The 20158-nt window shown below is 41.7% G+C and overlaps 1 protein-coding gene across 1 annotated transcript; it reads left to right on the top strand.

Annotated features, from left to right (window-relative positions):
• Positions 1-4369: 4369 nt before the first annotated feature.
• On the top strand, positions 4370-19542 carry IL1R2 (interleukin 1 receptor type 2). The gene is given in 10 exon segments (XM_068180376.1): positions 4370-4581; positions 6099-6147; positions 6149-6233; positions 6329-6587; positions 8727-8901; positions 10303-10477; positions 11560-11625; positions 12340-12475; positions 14738-14883; positions 16196-19542. Coding segments are annotated over 10 exon segments (1251 nt in total). The 5' UTR covers positions 4370-4549; the 3' UTR covers positions 16324-19542.
• Positions 19543-20158: the final 616 nt, after the last annotated feature.

Here is a 20158-nt window from a genome sequence, read left to right as displayed (position 1 = left end):
CCTTCTTCAGTGCTTCACGGTGTGTGTCCACCAACTGAACAGATAAAAGATAAAAAGACAGACTGGGCCTACCTGCTCGTTATTGCAAGCACATATATGGTCTTGCAGCATCACTTTGTTGCTTTTGTATTTCTTTTTTAGAACAATGGTGTTGTTGGGATTGGTTCTATTTCTTCTGAATTGATCTGATTTCTCCTAATTCCTGCCATCGCGTACACTGGTTCTTCCCCTGCCTCTTCATTTAGAAGCAGTATATGTTGCATCTAATTATTTGTTATTCATTTATTTGTAAACCCCTCTTCTATTATTTCGCAGATCCAGAGCAAGTCTTGCTCAATTTTTTCTTAAGCAACTCTTGATGCCAGTCAGAATTGCTGGTCATTGTGACACTACACACAGGACAAGCACAAAGAGAGAATGCCAAGTATGACTGCAAATTCGTTGTCTCTGTTTCTATACCATATGCACTTTCATGCGTTGTCTCCCACCCCAGCCCCCTCCAAATCCTGTGATAATGAATTACACATTACTGTAGTGGAGTAGAGAACAAATACCTTGGGTAATTGGATCTGCTACGTGTATTTCATATGACTGCTTCTTAAAACAAGTGTGTGTCAGAAGGACAGGAAATCTGAGACGAATGGAAGATTTACTGCCAGTATTACATAATTGATTTCATCTTCTTGGTGAGACAAATACTTGATTCAGGAACATGTAATAAAAAAGTAATGTTTAATATTACCCTCCCAGTACACCTACAATAATGTATGATCTGTACCAGCTCAATTTTTCCTTTATCACAGACCATATGTTTGCCACTGTTTTTCATAGCTATGAAGTTACTTTTTTACCTACTAAATTTAAGTTCAGCAACAAAAAGGCAATTAGGAACAAAAATCTTTGTCATCTGTTTTTCTCTTTGCCTCTGAAATCCCTGTTTGCTAGGTTGGCTGCTTAAGCCAAGCACCATAACTGGTTTAGAAATTTTCTTTTGTCCATGTTATTCTAGTTCATGTAACTCTCTATGATTTCATGATCCTCAACTGGACACAGTTCCTCCTCTGTCTGCTGTTACTGTGGGCTTTTTGTAATGAGTGCTGTGTTTTTAAATCCCTCAACACTTCTCACATAAAAGACCACAGAGTACATTATATTTTTTTATATATAAAGAAGACTGATCATGATTGCAAGCAAACACTATGATTTTGGAACTGGTGGGAAAAAAAAAAAGCTAGTCGGCAGTCTTAGGTTTGCCTTTTTCCTAGCTTGTCCCTAGTGCCCCTATTGACTCACTGCCTATGGTCTGAGAAGACACCTAAGCTGTGGAAAATGTCTGCTTGCTGTTCTCTTCGGCATTGCTGGCTCCCAGCTAGCCCTGCCTCCCAGCCCTGGTGTGGCGAGTGACCGTGGGTGCTGCAGCCTTGCCTGGAGCCCTGCACTAAGGCATGGTAGGTGCTGTGTGCTGCAGGCTTGCTGCATCAGAGCATGGGGAATGGCTGGTAGCTTGGGAAAGAAGCAGGAACCTCAGAAGTAGCAAGATGGGGGTTGGTCTCTTCTCTCAGGTAACAAGTGACAAGAGGAAATTACCTCAAGTTGTAGCAGGGAAGGTTTAGATTAGATATTATGAAAAATCTCCTCACGAAAAGGATGGACAGGCTTTGGAATATGCTGCCCAGGGAAGTGGTGAAATCACCATCCCTGGAAGGGTTTAAAATGTGTGTGGATATGGCACTTGTGGATGTGGTTTAGTGATGGTGGTGCTGTATTAATGGTTGAATTTGACAATCTTAAAGGTTTTTTTCTAAACTGAATGGTTCTATGGATAGCCCAGATTAGAAAGATATAGGGTCAATAATGTTGAGGTTGTGCTACAGTCCTTTTGGTATGCCTTTTCCATTCCCAGTGTCCCTGGAACCCTAGGCTCTTTTGCTCTCTGATCCCTAAACTGAACCATATCCCTGATCAAAATTCAGTATATCTATGCACCATTTTATCCATAAGAGAAGGAAGAGCAGCAAGAGGTATTTTTTTTACTTTTATTGTCATTTGAGAGATGCACTAGTATGCATTGATGTTTAGACTGTCACTATTTAGTAGTTTAGATTATCCTCTTCAGTTCAGTTTATAGGGAGAGCAATATCGCTTTACTGCTTTCAACAAACCCAGCTTTGCAGCAGTACTACATCACTGCTGTTCCACATAGCATCAAGCATCATATATCAAGTAGGCTGTGCCCAGGGATGGTTTTCTACTTTAAATAAAATTCAGCAAACCCCACTTTTTCAGAAATAAATTCATTATTTCACCAGTCTATGGCTGTGTGCCTGTGCACAGATACTCTGGGCCTCTCTAGATGTTACTTTGTCCCTTGTACCCTGTTGATTTCTACACTGAGGGTCTCCCCCCTGACCTTTCCAGCTCTTGAGAGTATAATTATTTTTCAAGTGTGCCTGCTTTCTATTGCAGTGAAAGGGTCTTTGGAAATCCCAGGAACCTGTAGTGGTGAGACAATCTGTAACCCAGCCGTGGCGGCTCTGGCCAAACTAGCACTCCCTCATGACAAACTGATGCATCACCTTCTGTTTCTCCCACTTAGTCATATACAACTGGTGTATGTCAGCACTTATTCCTCTGGCTAAGCATGCAAATTCTTGTATTCTTGGAGTCTGTTGTGCAGTGTGCTAATCCCTCAGTTTATTTTTTTTTCTTTCTGTCCCAGTTACTTGGTGATTCTCAGAGTTGAAGAGTTTAATTTCTTTCCTTTACTTTGCTCCTCAAGACCCCATCTTGGAACTGAGCACAAGGGTATTATAAATTATTAAAACCAGGTTTTCTCATATCAATAAGCCCAAGAACAAGTGTTGGTGCAATAGTTGTGGTTTACTTTGCATCTGCTTTCTAGTCAGCTTTCAACATTCAGGATTTCTTAATACCTTTTGTCACTTTATTCTTATGTGAACCAGAGAAATTTACTTCAGTTTTTATTGCATGAAGTTTGCTTGGCAAAACTGGATAATAGAATAAATAACAAAGTCCAAGGGATTGCAGTTCTTGGATGCCAAACATTATCAGCCACAGAGCCACTATAACAGGGTAAGTTCCTCCAGGAGAAGCAGCAAAACCTGGGAGCTGCTTCAAGAAGCTGACACATTAACTGTCCCTTGTAGAAATGATGTAATCACCATTCCAATGCCTGACTTCCATTGACTAGGGACAATGGACAGACATACCTTGCTTGTGGAGGCCTTTTGAAAGTCTCTGTTGCAAGTAACTTCCAAAAGACTAGATATTTCTTGATATTTTGATTATTTTACTGGCGTGTCCAAGGACAGCAAAATCCACCCAACTGTAGCAAGAAAGTGCATGTAGCCCTGGTGTGGGAAATATCTATCTAGTGAGATGAGCAACGAGTGAGACATATGGGGAATAGTCTGGTCTTTAAGTCAGGAATTTCACAGCTACACTCCAGCATCTCAAGCTGTATCAATGACTCATCAGCAGAGTGAAACCACAGAATGACACCAGCTTCCCTAAGAGAGTCTCTATATATATAGCTGCTAGACTTGCACATTTCTGTTTATAAATACTCAGTGATAGCTAACCGCAAAACAACGTGGCCTTCTCAGCAGACATCTACTAAAAAAATATGAAATTCTTGTTCTATCTTTTCTTTCTTCTTGAGTTATTCTAAACCAGACTTTTGCACCTCCAGATAAACAACTGAAACTTGAGGTCCTCATACTGTTGCATGTGATCAAGATATTTTCTGGATAAAAAGACAGCCAGGGTAGAACTCTTCTGAAGAAAGCTGTTGAAAAGTGTTGATCCTTCTTAGGTGTATCTGAGGATATTAGTCCATCTGGGAACTGCAGTCCCTCACTTGATTACCCTCTTCTAAAAGGCCAAAATTGCCACAATTCATTATCCTTTTCTTATTCCTCCTCATGAGCCTGGAAACCATAATTTGCTTCTAGCTGTTATTTCTTTATATCCCATTGCAAGAAAGCCTTAATGCAGGCTGTCACATTAAATGGATGTTATGAGAGGAAAGGGGAATCAGCACATTTGTGATTCACGAAGGATCTGGGAAATCACAGAAGATTTATGTTGTCCATGAAGAGCTTGATAAACCACAAAATGTGAAGATTGCAATTATTTAACTGCTGTGCAATTATTTAGCTGCTGACTATGCTGCAGTGCACCTTTTGTTACCCATGAAAATTTTTACTTGAGGTAGCGTGTGAAATAGTCATGTGAAGACATGAGTGTATGCAAGCTACCATTCGTCAGAAAAGGGGAAAATTAGTCATATATTTAGCAGTCATTTCCCCTTTTTTTGGGAAATCCAAACACATATTTTCTCTCTGTGTCTGCCTCTGTTTCTCTTATCCTCACTCTACGGAAGGAAAGAAAGCTGGGTCTAAAACGTTATTTGGTTTTGACACAAATCTGATTGGGCAATAAGAAACAAATTTCCGCTGTGTGTTGAGCTCAACCCTATATAAGGTCCTCATCAGGAATTTTCAGTCTGGTAGCTTCTTTTTGTGAGATGCTTATGGCTGAAAGACTACAGAAACACAGGTAAGTGAATCTGATTGAAATTTGGGAATGAAAACCTTCCCTAAACCCTCAAATGGCTTATGGAGATTGTTAGTTACTAAACCAAAGGGACCAGAAAGCTCTGAACAGAATAACCAAGTAAGGCAAAGGATCTGAGAGAGAAACTCACCTGGTATTGATGTGAACCGTTGGGTTTGTTAATGCCTCTAGCACCTGGTTCAGGTGTAGCTGAGAGAGGCTAGAGGTCCATACCAGTTCCCTGGAAACCTGCGCAGACCTAAGAGTAGGGGAGATGACCCATGGTTATGAAAGAGTATTATTGAGCAAGAGGTTGGTTTTGTGGTGTTGTACAGATGACAGTAATCTGGAAATAGTTTATTGTAGTCAAACTATCAGATGTCAGGCAAGTATAGCTACTAGAACAGGAAGAAATCTGGATTAAAACCATGATGGAAGTATGAGCATGACAGGCTACAAGAAGATGCCCAAAGGTATATACCTATGAATATGGCTTTGTTATATTGGTAGAAATATTTATCTTTGGTTTTGATTTGAAATAGTTGTACAGTCATTTAATATTCATCATAGTTTTAAGGTAATGTTAAATGCATGCAATTTCCATTTCTGTACATAAAATGGAAATGTATCATGTAGATATGTGTACTGTATTTCTCATAAATTCCTTACACAGAGCATAAGCTAGTGCCTCTATCCAGCATGTTTTATATATTTTTGCCCATGGCACACCAAGGTAAAGAATGATCCATCAGCTGACTAGCAGGAGCTGAGGCCTCGTGGCAGATTCGAAGCATTCAGTGATGTACACAGACACTGTCATGCCCATGTCAGGTCCATACAGATGACACTTGATGAATGACTGGCAGAGGAGAATTTTGTTTTCCCTTAGCAGCCACCCTGTCTGATTTTCAGGACAGGTTGTTCAGGGTTTTCCTTATCTTTTTTTTTTAAGAACAGATGGTAATAGTGTCAATGCTGAAAACTTGTGCACCACCATCAAGATGGGTATACATGCCATGGGAGTCAATGTTTTTTGTCCCAACAGAAACATTTGTTGGAGACAAGAAAGCTTGGCTCTGCTTGTAGCAGGAAGTTTTCCTGCAGCCTGATTCACACTAGCTGGCCTACTTTGCTCCTGTGTTCACCCAAGCTACTACACCACAGCTCACTCGAAGCAGCCAACCTGTGCCTCAGTCACATCTTAATGCAAAATAAGCAGAGGTAAATGTTTCCACGCGTAGCTGTTGCTCTGAAAAGCTGTGGGGACAGCAGCATCTTGTGGTATGCTGTTTTCATCTTCTGGAGTGAAAGGGAAGGGCCAGAAGTGATATGTGTATGCCAAGCCAGATGTTCTGGTTCCACAGTTCAGCTCACATAAACTAGGGATCGAGACACCTTTCTGCTCACTGAGGATGGACCAAAACTACCCAGGTCTGGAATGAGAAAAATAGCAATTAATTCTTTAGATAATGTTGAGTATTTTGATTATATAATCTGTCTTGTAATAAACTTCCTTGTAGATTTCAAAACACTTTCCTTCAACCCTCTTCTTCTGAGATTTTTCTGTGGAAAAAAAATGCATGGGCTCTTCTTTGTTCTGGTGACGTGCACAGTAGGTGCCTCTGCTTTCAGACTCCAGCAAGTCAAAAACACAGGTAAGTGTATTTGTCTTTTTCCCTTCTGTTTCCCTCACCATTCTTTTAAATGTTCCTCTCTGACAGTAATGTAAAAATGTCTCTGATTTGTATAGAAAACTGCCCAGATCACACCGTGTTTTTTAAACACTTCTATGAACTGCATGGAGAACCTGTGGTTCTGAAATGTCCTTCCCCCAGACACAAACATTTGGATTTCTCTGCCTTGACCCCTAATATCACATGGTATAAAAATGGTTCAAACACCATGATATCAGGAAGAGATGAAGATTCAAGAATCTGGGCAAAAGGAAATGCACTCTGGTTTTTACCAGTGATGCTAGAAGACTCAGGAGTATATATCTGCACAAGAAGGTAGGTATTTAAAAGAAAATTTTGTTCACTAACAAAATGACTATGTCTAAATGCATTACCTTGATTCTAAACTCCAGTTACATTCAGGGCATTTCTGGATAAGATAATTTCCTTGCTGGCCTTATTAGAGAGAAAAAATGTGGGAAGTCAGGACCCTTAGAGTGTGTTGTGTGTCTTCTATAGTTACCAGTACTGAAACCTGGATAAATGGTGACACAGGGTTGCCACTTTGGCTGCAATAATATAGGAGAATAGTGTACAGAGAGTTTTTTCTAATTACCTCTTAGCCAGTCAGTGCTATGACAAGTGGGACATGCTGCAAGTGGCGGCTTTGCTGTTGCACCTCAGATTGCCTTATGAAGCATATATAAGGCATTGTGGCTCTGCAGTGGCTTTCCTCTTCCCTCTTCCATATCCCTCGTCTTCGCTTTTCTTCTGAGTCACATTCTAAACCAGAATTTCATTGACTTGATACTGGTGGAAGGCTTTTCATGAGACACAGTGTGTACTTGCTAGACTAGTACCAGACTTGTGGTGTTGCAGAGCCATGTTAGCCATGGCTCTTTTCAGCCGTATTGGTAATTTTTTCTGAGTGTTTTCAGTCTGACAATGCACTTGTACCATGTCAGAAGAGATGCCAGGGTCTGGATTTGTTGAGGACCGAGGAAGGCAAAAAAATCCCATCACCCTTAGGGCCTGAACTTCTGAAGATGTTCCAGGTCCCCGTCCCCTGCCATCTCCTGCTGCCAGCCAGCCTCTCAGTATACCTCAGGCACTTAGCTGTGGGGTTTATACTGGAGAACATATCTCTACATCCCTGGAGCTGCTTGTGGACATCATGGTCTCCTTGCTTGCATGGCACACCTTGTGAGGGATGCATGTCAGCAGTAGAAGAGATGGACAAGCCGAGAAATCATGCTCAGCATGTCAGGTTGGCCTTTCCCCACGTCTCAGCAGCAATTTCAGTTGTGGAACAGAAGAGAAGACACTGGTAGTGAAGCCCAAACAACAAAAGGCTGCAAATACTCTAGAGCAGAGTAGTTGCCTGAGATATTCAGGAATGCTTTTAAATCCCCTTTTTGGACTATTCTGCCTCACTGTGTCAATATATGACACTATGGCAGTGTTACTGAGAGATCTAGTAAAATGCTGTGAAATTTGTTTGAAAAAGGCATGCAAGAGCCAAGTGGGTAACTTCATTGCTAACATTATTATAGGATTAATAAAGTGCAAGCAAATTATATTTCCTTTACAAATTATCCCGCAGGGAAGGCAGCAGATCTTTTTACCAACTCTGTAAAATGAAGGTAGCAGCAAACTATCACAGATCTCTGCTTCTGTGTTCTGGGAAAAAAATATTTTGGATTTGGGCATCTGGCCTGTACGTGACAGATGGCCACAGTGCCTTGGCAATATTGTCAGTCTGCCTGCTTGCAGCCCACAGCTGCTCTCCTGGAGGTGGCAGCCCAGCCTCCCTGGCTTCACTGGCACCTTCAAGGATCATGCACTGCCCTGAGTAACGGCATCTCTGAAGCGGGCTTCCAGAGGTTGTAAAGGGTGGAATTTAAGCATCTATCTCTCCCAGTGTGGTCTTCCTTGGGACTGGAAATGATTGTCACTTGGGGCCACAAAGAAAAGTTGAATATTGCAAGCCTTTCAAAGCCAGAATGCCTCATTTGCTACAGAAAGTGATATGTACTTGCAGAATTGTCTATGGTTGTGCAATAGTAACTGCAGATGTATTGTAATACATGTTTCAAGCTTTTCATTTAATCATTAGGGTTTTCACAGTCAAAATCTCTTCCAAGGAAATGGGGGAGGGTTCATGACACATCTGCTACTGTTCAGGTCAACATGTTCCCCCTCCTCACACAGTTAAAATCGTGCTGCAGCCTGAAGGTGCACAGGAAACTTGTACTAAAAAGAAAAGAAAAGATTGAAGGTCTGAGGCAGACGTGTCAGCAACATGTTTTGATTGCGCCTAAAGAACAGTACCAGTGATTTTCCAGCATCCTGCCTGGTGTGATCTTAGTCTTGGCCTCTGTTAAGGAGGGAAATGGAGCCAGGAGGAAACCAAGGGTGTTATTTGAGTTCCCCTCATCACTCTTGGGGGCTCACCTCTCCCTGCTCTGTCATCAGGAACTCCTCCTACTGCGCCGAAGTCTCCATCCACCTCACAGTTGTGGAGAAAACAGCTGCTTGGGAGATTGCCTATCCCCAGGTCCTATTCACTTTCACATCTGGAAAGATTGTTTGTCCTGACCTCTGGGATTTTACACCAAACAGGACAAGCCTGGAGCTCAAGTGGTACAAGGTAGAACATTTATTTCCCCTTAGTGCACAGCTTCATCCCAATTGGGCACATAAATATCCACTTTACGTTTCTCCTGAATATAATGTTGTTTAAATCACTAGTAGAGTGTAATATACTGGGATTTTTGGGGCAGATGTATACATTTTAAGAAAAGTTCTCTGGGGCACACTCAGCACAGAGTGAAGTGTTCCACATGTTTTATACTCTCACAGGTAGTGCAACTGTTTATAAGGCTAAATTACTTACCCAACTCCAGGGTGTGCCACCTGGTATCAGGTCCTTCTCTTTGACACTGTGCTTCTTTTCATGGCCCCTCTAGTGAATCCCATAAAGTAGGACCTCCCAAGGATACTGCCTCCATGTTCAGGTGGGGTAGCTTTCATTAATCAACTGGAATACACCATTTGGAGATACTGGATGAATTACATAATGCTGGAGAGTTCTCTTGCCTAACTGGCCAGTTTGCTTCTTTTCAAGTAGGCAAGCCTCGTTTTGCCTCCAAGATCAAATACAACATCCTTGGCTGTTCAATTTCACACTGGAAAGCAGGGGAATCTTCTTCCATTTCCATAATACCTCGATTTAGCTTTTATTTACACTCCCACTATGATCACACGCTCTGCCTTGTGCAGTTGTAGCCTGACCATAGGATGCAATATACAGGCTGGCTTGCAGTGCTTAGGCTATGATCTGTACCATACCAGCAAAATGTTGCTGCTCAGGACTCCCTTCAGAAGTGGGAACTTAACCTACTCTATCTAAGTGAAAGGCTGCCCCTCAATATGGTTCTTGTTACAAATGTAAGAAAGAGCTACCCCACCTTCATGAGGGACGAACATAATTTCTACTAGCAGGTCTCCAGACCCTGTATGAACAGAGCCTTTGGGATACAGAGCAGGAATTTCTAATAGTTTATAGGCTAAGTAACAGTTATGTGAAATCCTGCATGGTTACAAGTATTTGTCTCCAAAGAACGCCTTAGAATATTACTCTTCTGTGGTCATGTATGGAAAGTATGGATACATACACATGGATATGTATGGATAACATTGTGAAAACCTCCATAGGTACTAAAATCTTGTGTGATTGCTCTTAAGATGACTCAAGGAAGAGCCTATTATATGTTTTTCATCTTAAAATGTGCACTATAGAAGAGCTATGCACACACATTATAGATAGATTAAAACAGCAATTCTTCATACTTCACACATATAGTGCCACAAGGCATTTTAGAGATGGATACACATTAAAAGAACTTGTGCTTTGGTGGGAAAGCAGAACTGCTCAGATTTCCCAGTGATAAGTGAACTTCTAGTAACAGAGAGACAGAGATAATTTGTCTGAGAGTTACACAGGGTGCAGCTATCTGAGTCATAACATCAGTTACGGTCCTTTCTCCAGGATGCTCAGCCTTTGGAAGAGGACAATGAAAGATTCATCATTCTGAAAGGTTCAGCGTCTCTGATCATGACATCTGTGCTACCAACAGATGCGGGGTATTACACCTGCAAGATGTCATTTCCATTTGAAGGTGTGTCGTATGAAATCACCAGGAGAATTCAACTGGAGACTGTTGGTAAGTATAGTATCAGATGATCAGAGGGATGGAGCACCTCTCCTACAAGGAAAGGCTGAGAGAATTGGGTTTATTCAGCCTGGAAAAGAGAAGGCTTTGGTGTGACCGAATTGCGGCCTCCCAGTACCTGAAGGGGGCTTATAAGAAAAATGGAGAGGGGCTTCTTACAAGAGCATGAAGTGACAGGACAAGGACGAATGGCTTCAGACCGAAAGAGGGCAAGTTGAGATTAGCTATTAGGAGGAAGTTTTTTACTGTGAGGGTAGTGAGGCACTGGCACAAGTTGCCCAGAAAAGTTGTGGATGCTCCCAACCCCTCCCTGGAAGAGTTCAAGACTAGGTTGGATGGGGATTTGAGCAACCTGGTCGAGTGGAAAGTGTCCATGCCCATGGCAGGAGGGTTGGAACTAGTGGTCCTAAGAACTTTTAGGAAAGGTTTTAGGAACATTTTAAAGTTCCTTCCAACCTAAATTATTCTGTGGTTCTATGATTCAATGATGGACACATTAAAACATTACAGCACATAAGAAAACCTCTTCTTTGCTAATAAAATTCTTGAGAGGAGCTGATGCTCAGCCTTTCAGCCGCGCCAAGGGAGGGCTAGTCCTGGCCCGGAAGGGGCTCCTGCAGCACCCCTGGCAGGGCGGGGGTATCTCCTGCAAGTACCTGCGCTTGTTAACCGGAATAACTGAGGTCTTGGCGGCAGGACACTCGGCGTGTCACTGCCGAGGCCTTCGGGGGGCTCGGAGACCAGCCATTCGGCGGCGGCCCAGGGCGGGGACAGGCCGCTGTGTCACAGGGCGGGGACGGCGGCGGCGGGGCCGGGGCGCTGCTGCGCAGAGCGGCCGGCAGGGGGCGGCGGTGCCGCACATTGCTCACGGCGTCCCGAGGCCCGGCGGGGAGCGGGATCCGGCCCGTCCCCACAGCCGCGGGGCTCCGGCTCGGAGCAGCAATAGCTCTGCTTCCCGGCGGCTTTAGCAATCAAATCCTTTCCTGGGAGACGGCGGGTGTTGGGTGAAGTGGCGTGTTTCATGCCTACATTTTCTCTTGTCGGCACTGACTCTGTTCTCTTTTTCTGCCAAGAGCAAGAGAAGAGAATTACCCCGATAATTGTGTATCCAGCCCAAAAGACAACATCAGCTGTTCTTGGTAAGGCCCAACATCATATTTGGAAACGTTTAGTCAGACAAAAACTAGAGCAGGTCCTCTTATGGTGTAATTTGTTGGTATAAATTGTTGTAGTTTTTTGATCTCAGTTATATTAGTTGAGGGTTGGTTCTGGGGTATTCTTCGCTTTTTAACGTCTACAACCAGATCCTGTCTTCTGGGTTTATCGATACTGCCTTATACTATAGATACACATCAGTCTGAAACCTCCTTATTCCTGAGTTACAGTAATTATAGCGATTAAAAATTTCAGAAATTCTGCAAAATCTCTGTATCCCTGGAAGTCCAACCTTCAGCTGAATGTCCTCACGCACAGCATCTCTGAGTGAAGCTGTGCTGCTGGTTCCTGCAGCTGCTCCAGAAGGGTTAATCACACAGTGCCCTTTGGGCTGCACCACGTCAGAAGGGGCAAGGCCTCCAGGACACAGCCTTGCCTCCGGGGAGTGTGTTTAGTGCAAGAGCTGCTAAGTGTTGCAGTAGGGAAATTATTTGGTTAGCAGCAGGAAGGACTGCCACACTGAAGGGTCTTGCTGCCAAGGAGTAGGGATCAAAAGCAACCTGGAGACTGACTTCAGTTTTGAAAGTAGTGGTTCTTGATGTGTGTGGGATCTCCCACTGGAGCTGGTGGTTTTCAACAAAACAAAAAGTAGTTCTTCATGTGTGTCTAAATTGTTTTTCAATTTTTTTTTTTGACAGGCTCCAAGATGACTCTCCCGTGCAAAGTGTTTGTTGGGCTGAGCAGCCATTTCCAAACTGATGTGGAATGGCTGGCAAATGACAGCAGCGTTGACGTGGTTTATAAACAAAGCAGAGTTACAGAGGGGGAACGACAGTAAGTCTGGCTGAAAGTGCTTCCTGTGCTTATTGTTCTAACCTGCAGTGCTACAGGGGCTCTCAGTGCAGCTGAATGCCAGGTAATGAAATGGGAAATGGACAGATCTGAAGTGAAGGTGAGAGCTGAGCAAAAAAATGTGCAGGCAAGCAAATAAACCCCCAAGTCCAACCAGTCAGTGAAATAAATGCTTTATCTCTGTTTTTTGTGACATGGTATTTTGCAAATGAGCCAACTTTGAGACAAACTTTAAGCACATTTTCATGAACAACTGAGCTGTTGTAAGGGCTGACTGTAGTGGAAAGCAAGGAGACTTGATCCTTCCCAGAGCTTCTCTTACCTCTTTCCTTTCCCCATGCTAGCAAGTGGCAACATTCTCTCCCTGACATTCATGAGGTTCTCAGAATACACTAAGACAACAGAAAATTATCTAGTGTTTTGATGGTTTTTGTTTTGTTTTGTAACTAACACTGTTTTTCTCCCTAAGCTTGTTCTTTTCCACATTAGTGAGTTAAGCTGACTCACACAGACACCTGCTGAGTGCTAGAACAGATGCTAGGGTAGCACTGAAGGGAATGCTGGTGCGAGAGAGAAATAGGATGCTCCGCATCCTCTTGCCCTGATTCATAGAGTGTCCCATTCTTGAGGAGCCTTCTTTCAGCTGCCTCATAGCTACATACCTCAAGGCTTTTCCCACTAGGAAAGGGAAAGATATCTGCTTTCTGTACCTGTGGTGAGTTAGCTGAGTAACTCACTACATCCTCGCACATCTCTACTGTTTTTGTAAATGTAAGCTAAACTTTCTGACTGAAATCTCCTCACTGAGTACCAAATCAGCTTGTTTAGTTTCTTGTTTCATGAAGCTTGGAGTTCCAAAACAGATCATTATCCTTGCCTGGTGGCTATGCCTGTACTGGTGCACAGAGCCCAGAAGGTTCCTTGGCTCTGGGGTGCCATTGCCTCTGCTGTTACTTGCTAAACTGGTCACACACCAGCTAGCACCTTCCCAAAGGATTTCTGGCTATTGATTAGGGCTTAGCATGGGCTAGAGGCCATTTCCAACAGAGTTGGGGGATGTGGCATCCGTGTTTTGGGGGACAAGAATGTTTAACTCTTATGGATGTAAGATGGTTTTGGCAATTTGTGGCCACCAGTGCCAGATAACAGCCTGGCCATGCTGCAGCCAGAGGTAACATAGGAACTGAGCTGAATGCCCAGGCCTTTAGGTGTTTTCCCAGTCCCCACAGCATGACTGGGGAAATTGATCTTGTTTATACGGATAAGTGAAAATGCATTGAACCTGTGGCCAGGAACCATATAAAAATGTACTGCAGGTATAGTCTCTGCAGGCTTTAGAGTAGAGCAGCACTTTATTACTTGGACTTTAAAAATTATTTTTCTTATGCCTACCACTATAATTATTGCTGTTATATATTATAATACAATTTCACAAGCACATTGACAGTGACAGATGAGGTTCCTGCACGACCCACAGTGTGTGAGACACCCCAGTTCTGCTGGAAGCCCTCATTACGGCAGCATGACAAAACAGCTCAAATGCCACTGGGAATACAATTCCCTGCAGAAATCTTGGGTGAAGAGCTCCTGGGAGGAGTGCCCAGGGAATTCCATTGCTGCCGTGCAATGCAGGCTCATAATGGACAAGTGCTCTGGTAATGACTAAAAGATATCAAGGGACAATGTCTGACTCCAGCTAAAAAAACATTTTCAAATAGTGTGACTCCTAAAATAATCATGTTGAAATTAGCTGAAAACTTCTTGGACAGTTTCTTGTATTGAGCTATTGGCTTTGAGCATGTGATAGACAGGAATGGTGGTTCAGCTTTCTCAGAGAACATTTGCAGGGTTATGTTTTCCATATGTCCTCTTTCAGCTGATTGTAAGAATTAACCTCAGGTGGTCAGAGAAAAGGAATTAGGTCCTTGCACACTGTTAATGTATCAAAGATACACAGAATTCCACTTGCCTTTTCCCTCTCTTCTTTATTTTTGCAAGACAAATCCAGGTATTTTTTTCCCTCTAGACTCCAAAAACTGCAGGATAGGTACTGCCCACTGGGACTCAAGTAATTAGCACAACTGGGCTGAAGACAACAGGCATCCTTGAATGCTGGGGGGCTGGTTCAGAAACAAACTAATATTTAATGCATTTTCTTGCAATGTGCTGTTAGAATGAACATATCAAATTGAGAAAAGCTATCTTATTAAAATAATTAACATTATATCTTTCTTATTCTTCCAGAGAAATTGTAGAAAATGGTGAGAACTTCATTGAAGTACCACTGATTTTTGATTCTGTTGAAGAAGTGGACTTTTACACAGACTTCACCTGTCTGGCCCAGAACAGATACGGATACCAAGAACTGCCAACAAGGGTCAAGCAGGAAGGTAGCTATTTTTACTGCTTATTTTTGATAATTTTTATTATTATTCTAATGCTAAATTATCATCTGATCTATTTATACTGTAAGAGGCTAGAGTTACTGTCTGGGAAAAATCTGGTTGCTTCTTTCACCTGTAGACTTTGATACAGCCTATTCACAAAATGCACCTTCTGTAGGTCATTTACTGACATTTTATGCAGGGATAAGGATCTGTCTGTGCTGGTATATCTGTTTATTGGATAAAACTCTTGGTATATCTGTTTATTGGATAAAACTCCAATTTAGATATACTTTGTGAAATAAGTGTTCCAGTGAGACTACTGGCAATCTCTCTTTGCAGCAAGGCCAAATCTCTTCCAGTTCTTCAACAAGTAGGGAAAAAAAGACAATAACAGAATAAATTATTAGAGTGTTCCTCATGCACAGACTGCTGCCAAAATAACAAGTGTAAATTATGATGGGTGTTGTTATTTTGGCTCCTGGTGATGGGAAGAGAAGACCTAAACTCAGCACAATTAACGTTGCAGTGTGATAAACCATTGGCCAAGAACCAGCTGTATAAACAATGTGAAGCAATGCTAATTGTTTCTTTGCATGACGTTGGTGAATCCCAAAGACTGCTCACACTGTCTTAGAAAGGCACATGAACCCTTTCAGACTTCATTATCAGTTATGACTCACTCCAGCACCCTATGATGAGAGATTTGTACTCATTTTGCTGGATCATGTGCTGCCCCTGTCTTCCATGAGCTACAAAGGAATAACTACAGAATAGGCAATTGGAACGTTGGAACAATCCAGAATGGTCTGGATAGACACTGGCGTTGGAAATTAGACAGATTTGGGAAGAAGTTCTGAGTCTTGGGTTGATTGTTACTAATTTAGAAGCTGCTCTGTAGGAAAAAATTATTAACATAACTTGAGGGTGGACTAATTGTTAAGTATTCCTGCTCCACACAGTGCTTGGATTTCCTGCTTGGAATGTCTCTGCTTTTAACAAACCAAGATAGAAAGCATGCAGCTGCTCTGATCAGGGGTTCAGAAAATTGGGTGTATGCAAAAGATTGAGCTTTAAATTCTTGCTCTCTGTTGTTTTCCAATCCTTCCTCTTATCTTCATGAACACATTTCCCAGAGTGCTCAATTAATAGATCTCTTCCTTTCAAAGGTCATAAGCCCTGCTGGAAGGTTAACTTGCAGACATCTTTTTATTGCCATTTCTCCTCTTCCAACTTGAGTGTAGAGAACTATGTTCCTGGGAGTTTGTTGGGGTTTTTTTTTCTGTTTTTCTAATACTTAATTTGTTTACTTTTCCAGCTGGTGGTCTGTCCTGGTACATTGCAATGATTCCTGTTGCACTGGCCTGTTTGATCGTGGGAGGGGTATGCATGCACAAGTGCTGGAAGCGGAGAGCTGATAAAGGATATACAATACCAAAGGTGTAAAATCCACTTGGCTCTCCAACTGCCAACAGAACAAAAAATCACCCTGGCTATCTTTCATATCAGATGCAGCAAGCATTTCAGACCTGATATACTGCATTCCCAACAGACTGATAATAACAGCTCTTTCCCACTTTTCCCAGTCTTCTATGATCTGATGAAGTTAAGAATATAAGTTTGCATTTTTATACTGCTTAGAGGCAGGAAATCTGGTTCTATTATTTTGCAACTAGGGTGCAATCTGTAGAATTTTGGAACACAAAATTGTGCTCTGGATATGGGAAAGGGAGGTGCTCTCACCCTTTGTAGTTCCAATAGATATACTGTTTTTTTAAAAAAAGGATAAGAAACCCCTTAAAGTCTAAAAAGGGAAGCTAAGGAAGCTTGAGACAGAAGGGCCATTTGAACTAGAGGGAAAAAGCAATTTTTCTATGCAACCAGACTAAATTTATTTTACTTGAATCTAAAAAGAGCCATTTGTTTTCCCTTTTCAGAGCCAAATGCAGTTGTCACAGCAACTGTATATCTATGAACTTCTCCACAGAAAAACTAATTTTGTTCACCATTTGGATTACACTTTGTTTAAGACTGTCTCAGAACATCCCTCCCCCCAGAGATAACTCCATCTGTATAACTGTAGACAGAAGAATTCAGTTTTGTTTTATCTACCAATATGTTGTAGCTCGAGATTCATAAGCAGCTGTAACATGTTGTCATCTTTGCCAAGGAAAGAATTGGAGGGATGTTTAAGTGTTTTGAGAGTAATTTGGCTCATAAAAAGTTTTATTCATGGAAGTGATTGGACAGATTGCCAGTAATCATGAACAGCGTCACGCTTTTGTGCCTCCAGCCCTTTTGTGACCAGTTTGGTGTAGCTTCAGATTGTGTCCTTTAAATTGCAGTATGCAGATTGGTTACACGGGATGCAAAACACTGCCTGTTAGGTTGACCTAGCTGGATTCTAGTCTTGACATAAATCATAAGGCAGCAATAAATAACCGGTGACCATGTTGTACTTTGAGGGTCGGAATGAGTAAAATTATTTGTTTACTTCCTCTCTTCAAAGAGATACCCACTCATGATAGCTGAGAAATTATTACATGATATATAATGTGTATTATCTTCATCTGTATAGGAGGGAAGAGAACCTGCATTAAGGCCTAGATTAGTACAGATCCATAACTATACCAACACCTCTACCTCTACCAATACCAAAATAATACCAACACCTCTCACAGGCACCAAAGATAAAGCTTTTTGTTCACACAAGTCATCCCAGAGGATTTTCAAACTCTGTAGGAAAAAAAAATCAGGAAAAACTTTGGCTCCAAAAGACCAAAATGTAACACACTAGAGAAGTGAATGGCTCACATCCATCTGGGGGAGACCATGACCTTATTCCTTTCCACCACCACTTCTGGTTGGCTCTGAGTTTGGCCCAATAAATATCTGGAAGGATTTTGAAGAGTAGGATCTGACTGGAGTTAAGAAATCTTCACTCTATTAGCAAGAACATTCATATGTAATGAGATTCAAACCAAAGCCTCCCTTTAAATACTCTAAATGCTTGTTTTGAAGATATAGGCTCAGAGATTAGAGTTCTGACGCAGTTTAGGTCAAAGGCATCCAGACAACACCACAGGACTCACTGTTTCCAAGTGTAGAATACTAAAGATGATAAGGACTACAAGTATTTTATGGGCAGATGGGAAAAAGGTCGATGCAAATGTGGAGAAGAGTCAGTCCACTTGGATATCTGTTTTTTGAAGGGACAAAGCTATAGATGAACTGGCCAATGTTGGAGAGAACATTGAAAATGTTTTAGGAGCATCAGGAATGCTCATTATTTTCAAGAAATTGCTACTCCGTACCTAGAGAACAAATAAAGTTTGTCAATAACTGTAATGTTTAAACATGTGATTTGTTCTTCCTTTCCATCTGTATCCTACAAGAGTAGTGTGATCACACACCTGGCTGTAGGTGCAGGGTTGGATTTCATTAAGTACTGGAAAAAAAACAGAACTTTTGGTATACAGAGTACTGATGCCATAAGAAAGTTAAATATTTCAGATCCTTTTCCAAAACCAGAGAAGGAGTAAAAATATGAATATCAGACAAAAAGTTAGGTATTTAGAAAATTGCTGTTACATACTCAGTGGCATCTTGAATACAAAAGGAAAGGAAAGAAACCAAGGCTTACCTTTTATGAAGTGATATTTGCTTCTCTGACTACTAGTATAATATTCTGAAGGCTTTCCTCATAAATAGATGTCTTCAGGTGAACTATACAATGTAAATATTTTACAGATAGATTTGAACAAGTGACCTGCATAATATAAATGCTTTACACTGATTTGTATCATTATACACAAGGGCAACATGGTTTAAGTTTTGAAAATGTTATGTGGAAAAATGGTAAACAAATAAACCCAAACCAAAATGCTGGTGCGTGAGTTGAGTGGGAAGAGAGATGTGACATATGAGATGTCTCTTTGAGGATGGCAGCGCTTTCTCTAACCTAAAAAGAAGTACAGTATTAGGAAACATCACATCAAGGATTCAGGGCTCTGCACCACAAATGTTTCTCTTCAGAAAAGTTATGGATGTAACGAGGACAAGGCCACCTTGTTCCTGGGACTGTGTTGGTTTATACTATTTTCCAGAGAGCTAGTCTATCTGCAACAACTTCAGAGGCACACCTTCAGAGGGGAAAAGACTGCTGTACTATGGTCTCGGCATGAATTAGCATCCAGGACAGAGGCTTTTTGTGCAAAAGTTGTTTTCAGGAAACACAAATTGAGTTAACTATTTTCTAGTTTTCAGTGTATGTTTCTTGATGTTATTTATCCATCTAAATAGACAGCATAACTAATGTTTGCCCAGAGTAGCACCCAAACCAAACCTAAATATAATGTGAAGAGCACCATATAATTTCATCTGCTGGTTCCCAAACAAAACCCTTAAATAAATGTGGGAGCAAATGAAAATAAGGGCTGACCTGCACATAGAGTTGATCTTCACTGATCAAGACAAGAAAGTTACATTTTTAATTCTAGTAGCTGGGGAGGGAAGGCATGCATGCAGGAGGACGAGGACCTCCTTGTTGAAATATCATTGCCAGGAATAGTGTTTTAGGTATGAACAGCTAATTAAAGTGTTGATGATTATTTTGCCTCAAGTCTGTAAAGCAACAGGTCCAGCAGGGCAAAAAAAAAAGAAAAACATAGCTCTTATGTTTTGGAGCTGAGAACTCCCTTTCCATAACCTTGCAGCTGCTAAGGATAGCCTAGGGTGGCATACCTCTCATCCAGCCTTCACAAAGCCTAAAGGAATACAGGTAATCCAAGATAGCCACTGATGTCTCCTCTCCACTCAGTGGAGAAAGATTTCTCTCTAAAATAAATGGGATGAGTTACATCTCAGAGGTGTCTGTCTTTTTCCACCAGTTTAAGACAAAATGAGATGAATCCATTCTGCATGGATTCATGGATACAGGAATGATTGGTTGTAGATCACTGAATTTTGGGTTATCAGAAAGGTTACAAAAAGAATCAGTCTAAAACTCAGAGACACTCTGTGATGTAGTCAAAGCTGCTGGGCTTTCTTGGGAAATGACTTTAATGCTGGCAGCTCTGTGCAGAGCAAGCACAGGCTTGCACTAAATGAAAATACTGTAAGAGGTTGGGAGGCAGGCCCAAAGGTATATATTGTGGAATCCAACATAAGAGGGAGGCTGAAAATATCTAGTTGGTGCCTTGGAAAAACATTTGTGGCTCACAGATTGTGTGGTCATGAAATGCCACAGCTATTACAGGAATAAAAGTAAGAGCTGTCCTGT

The sequence above is a fragment of the Anomalospiza imberbis genome, chromosome 2 (assembly GCF_031753505.1).
Source record: "Anomalospiza imberbis isolate Cuckoo-Finch-1a 21T00152 chromosome 2, ASM3175350v1, whole genome shotgun sequence".
Lineage (NCBI taxonomy): Eukaryota > Metazoa > Chordata > Aves > Passeriformes > Viduidae > Anomalospiza > Anomalospiza imberbis.
Note: the sequence above shows the minus strand (reverse complement) of the source record. Positions and strands in the feature narration are given on the sequence as shown.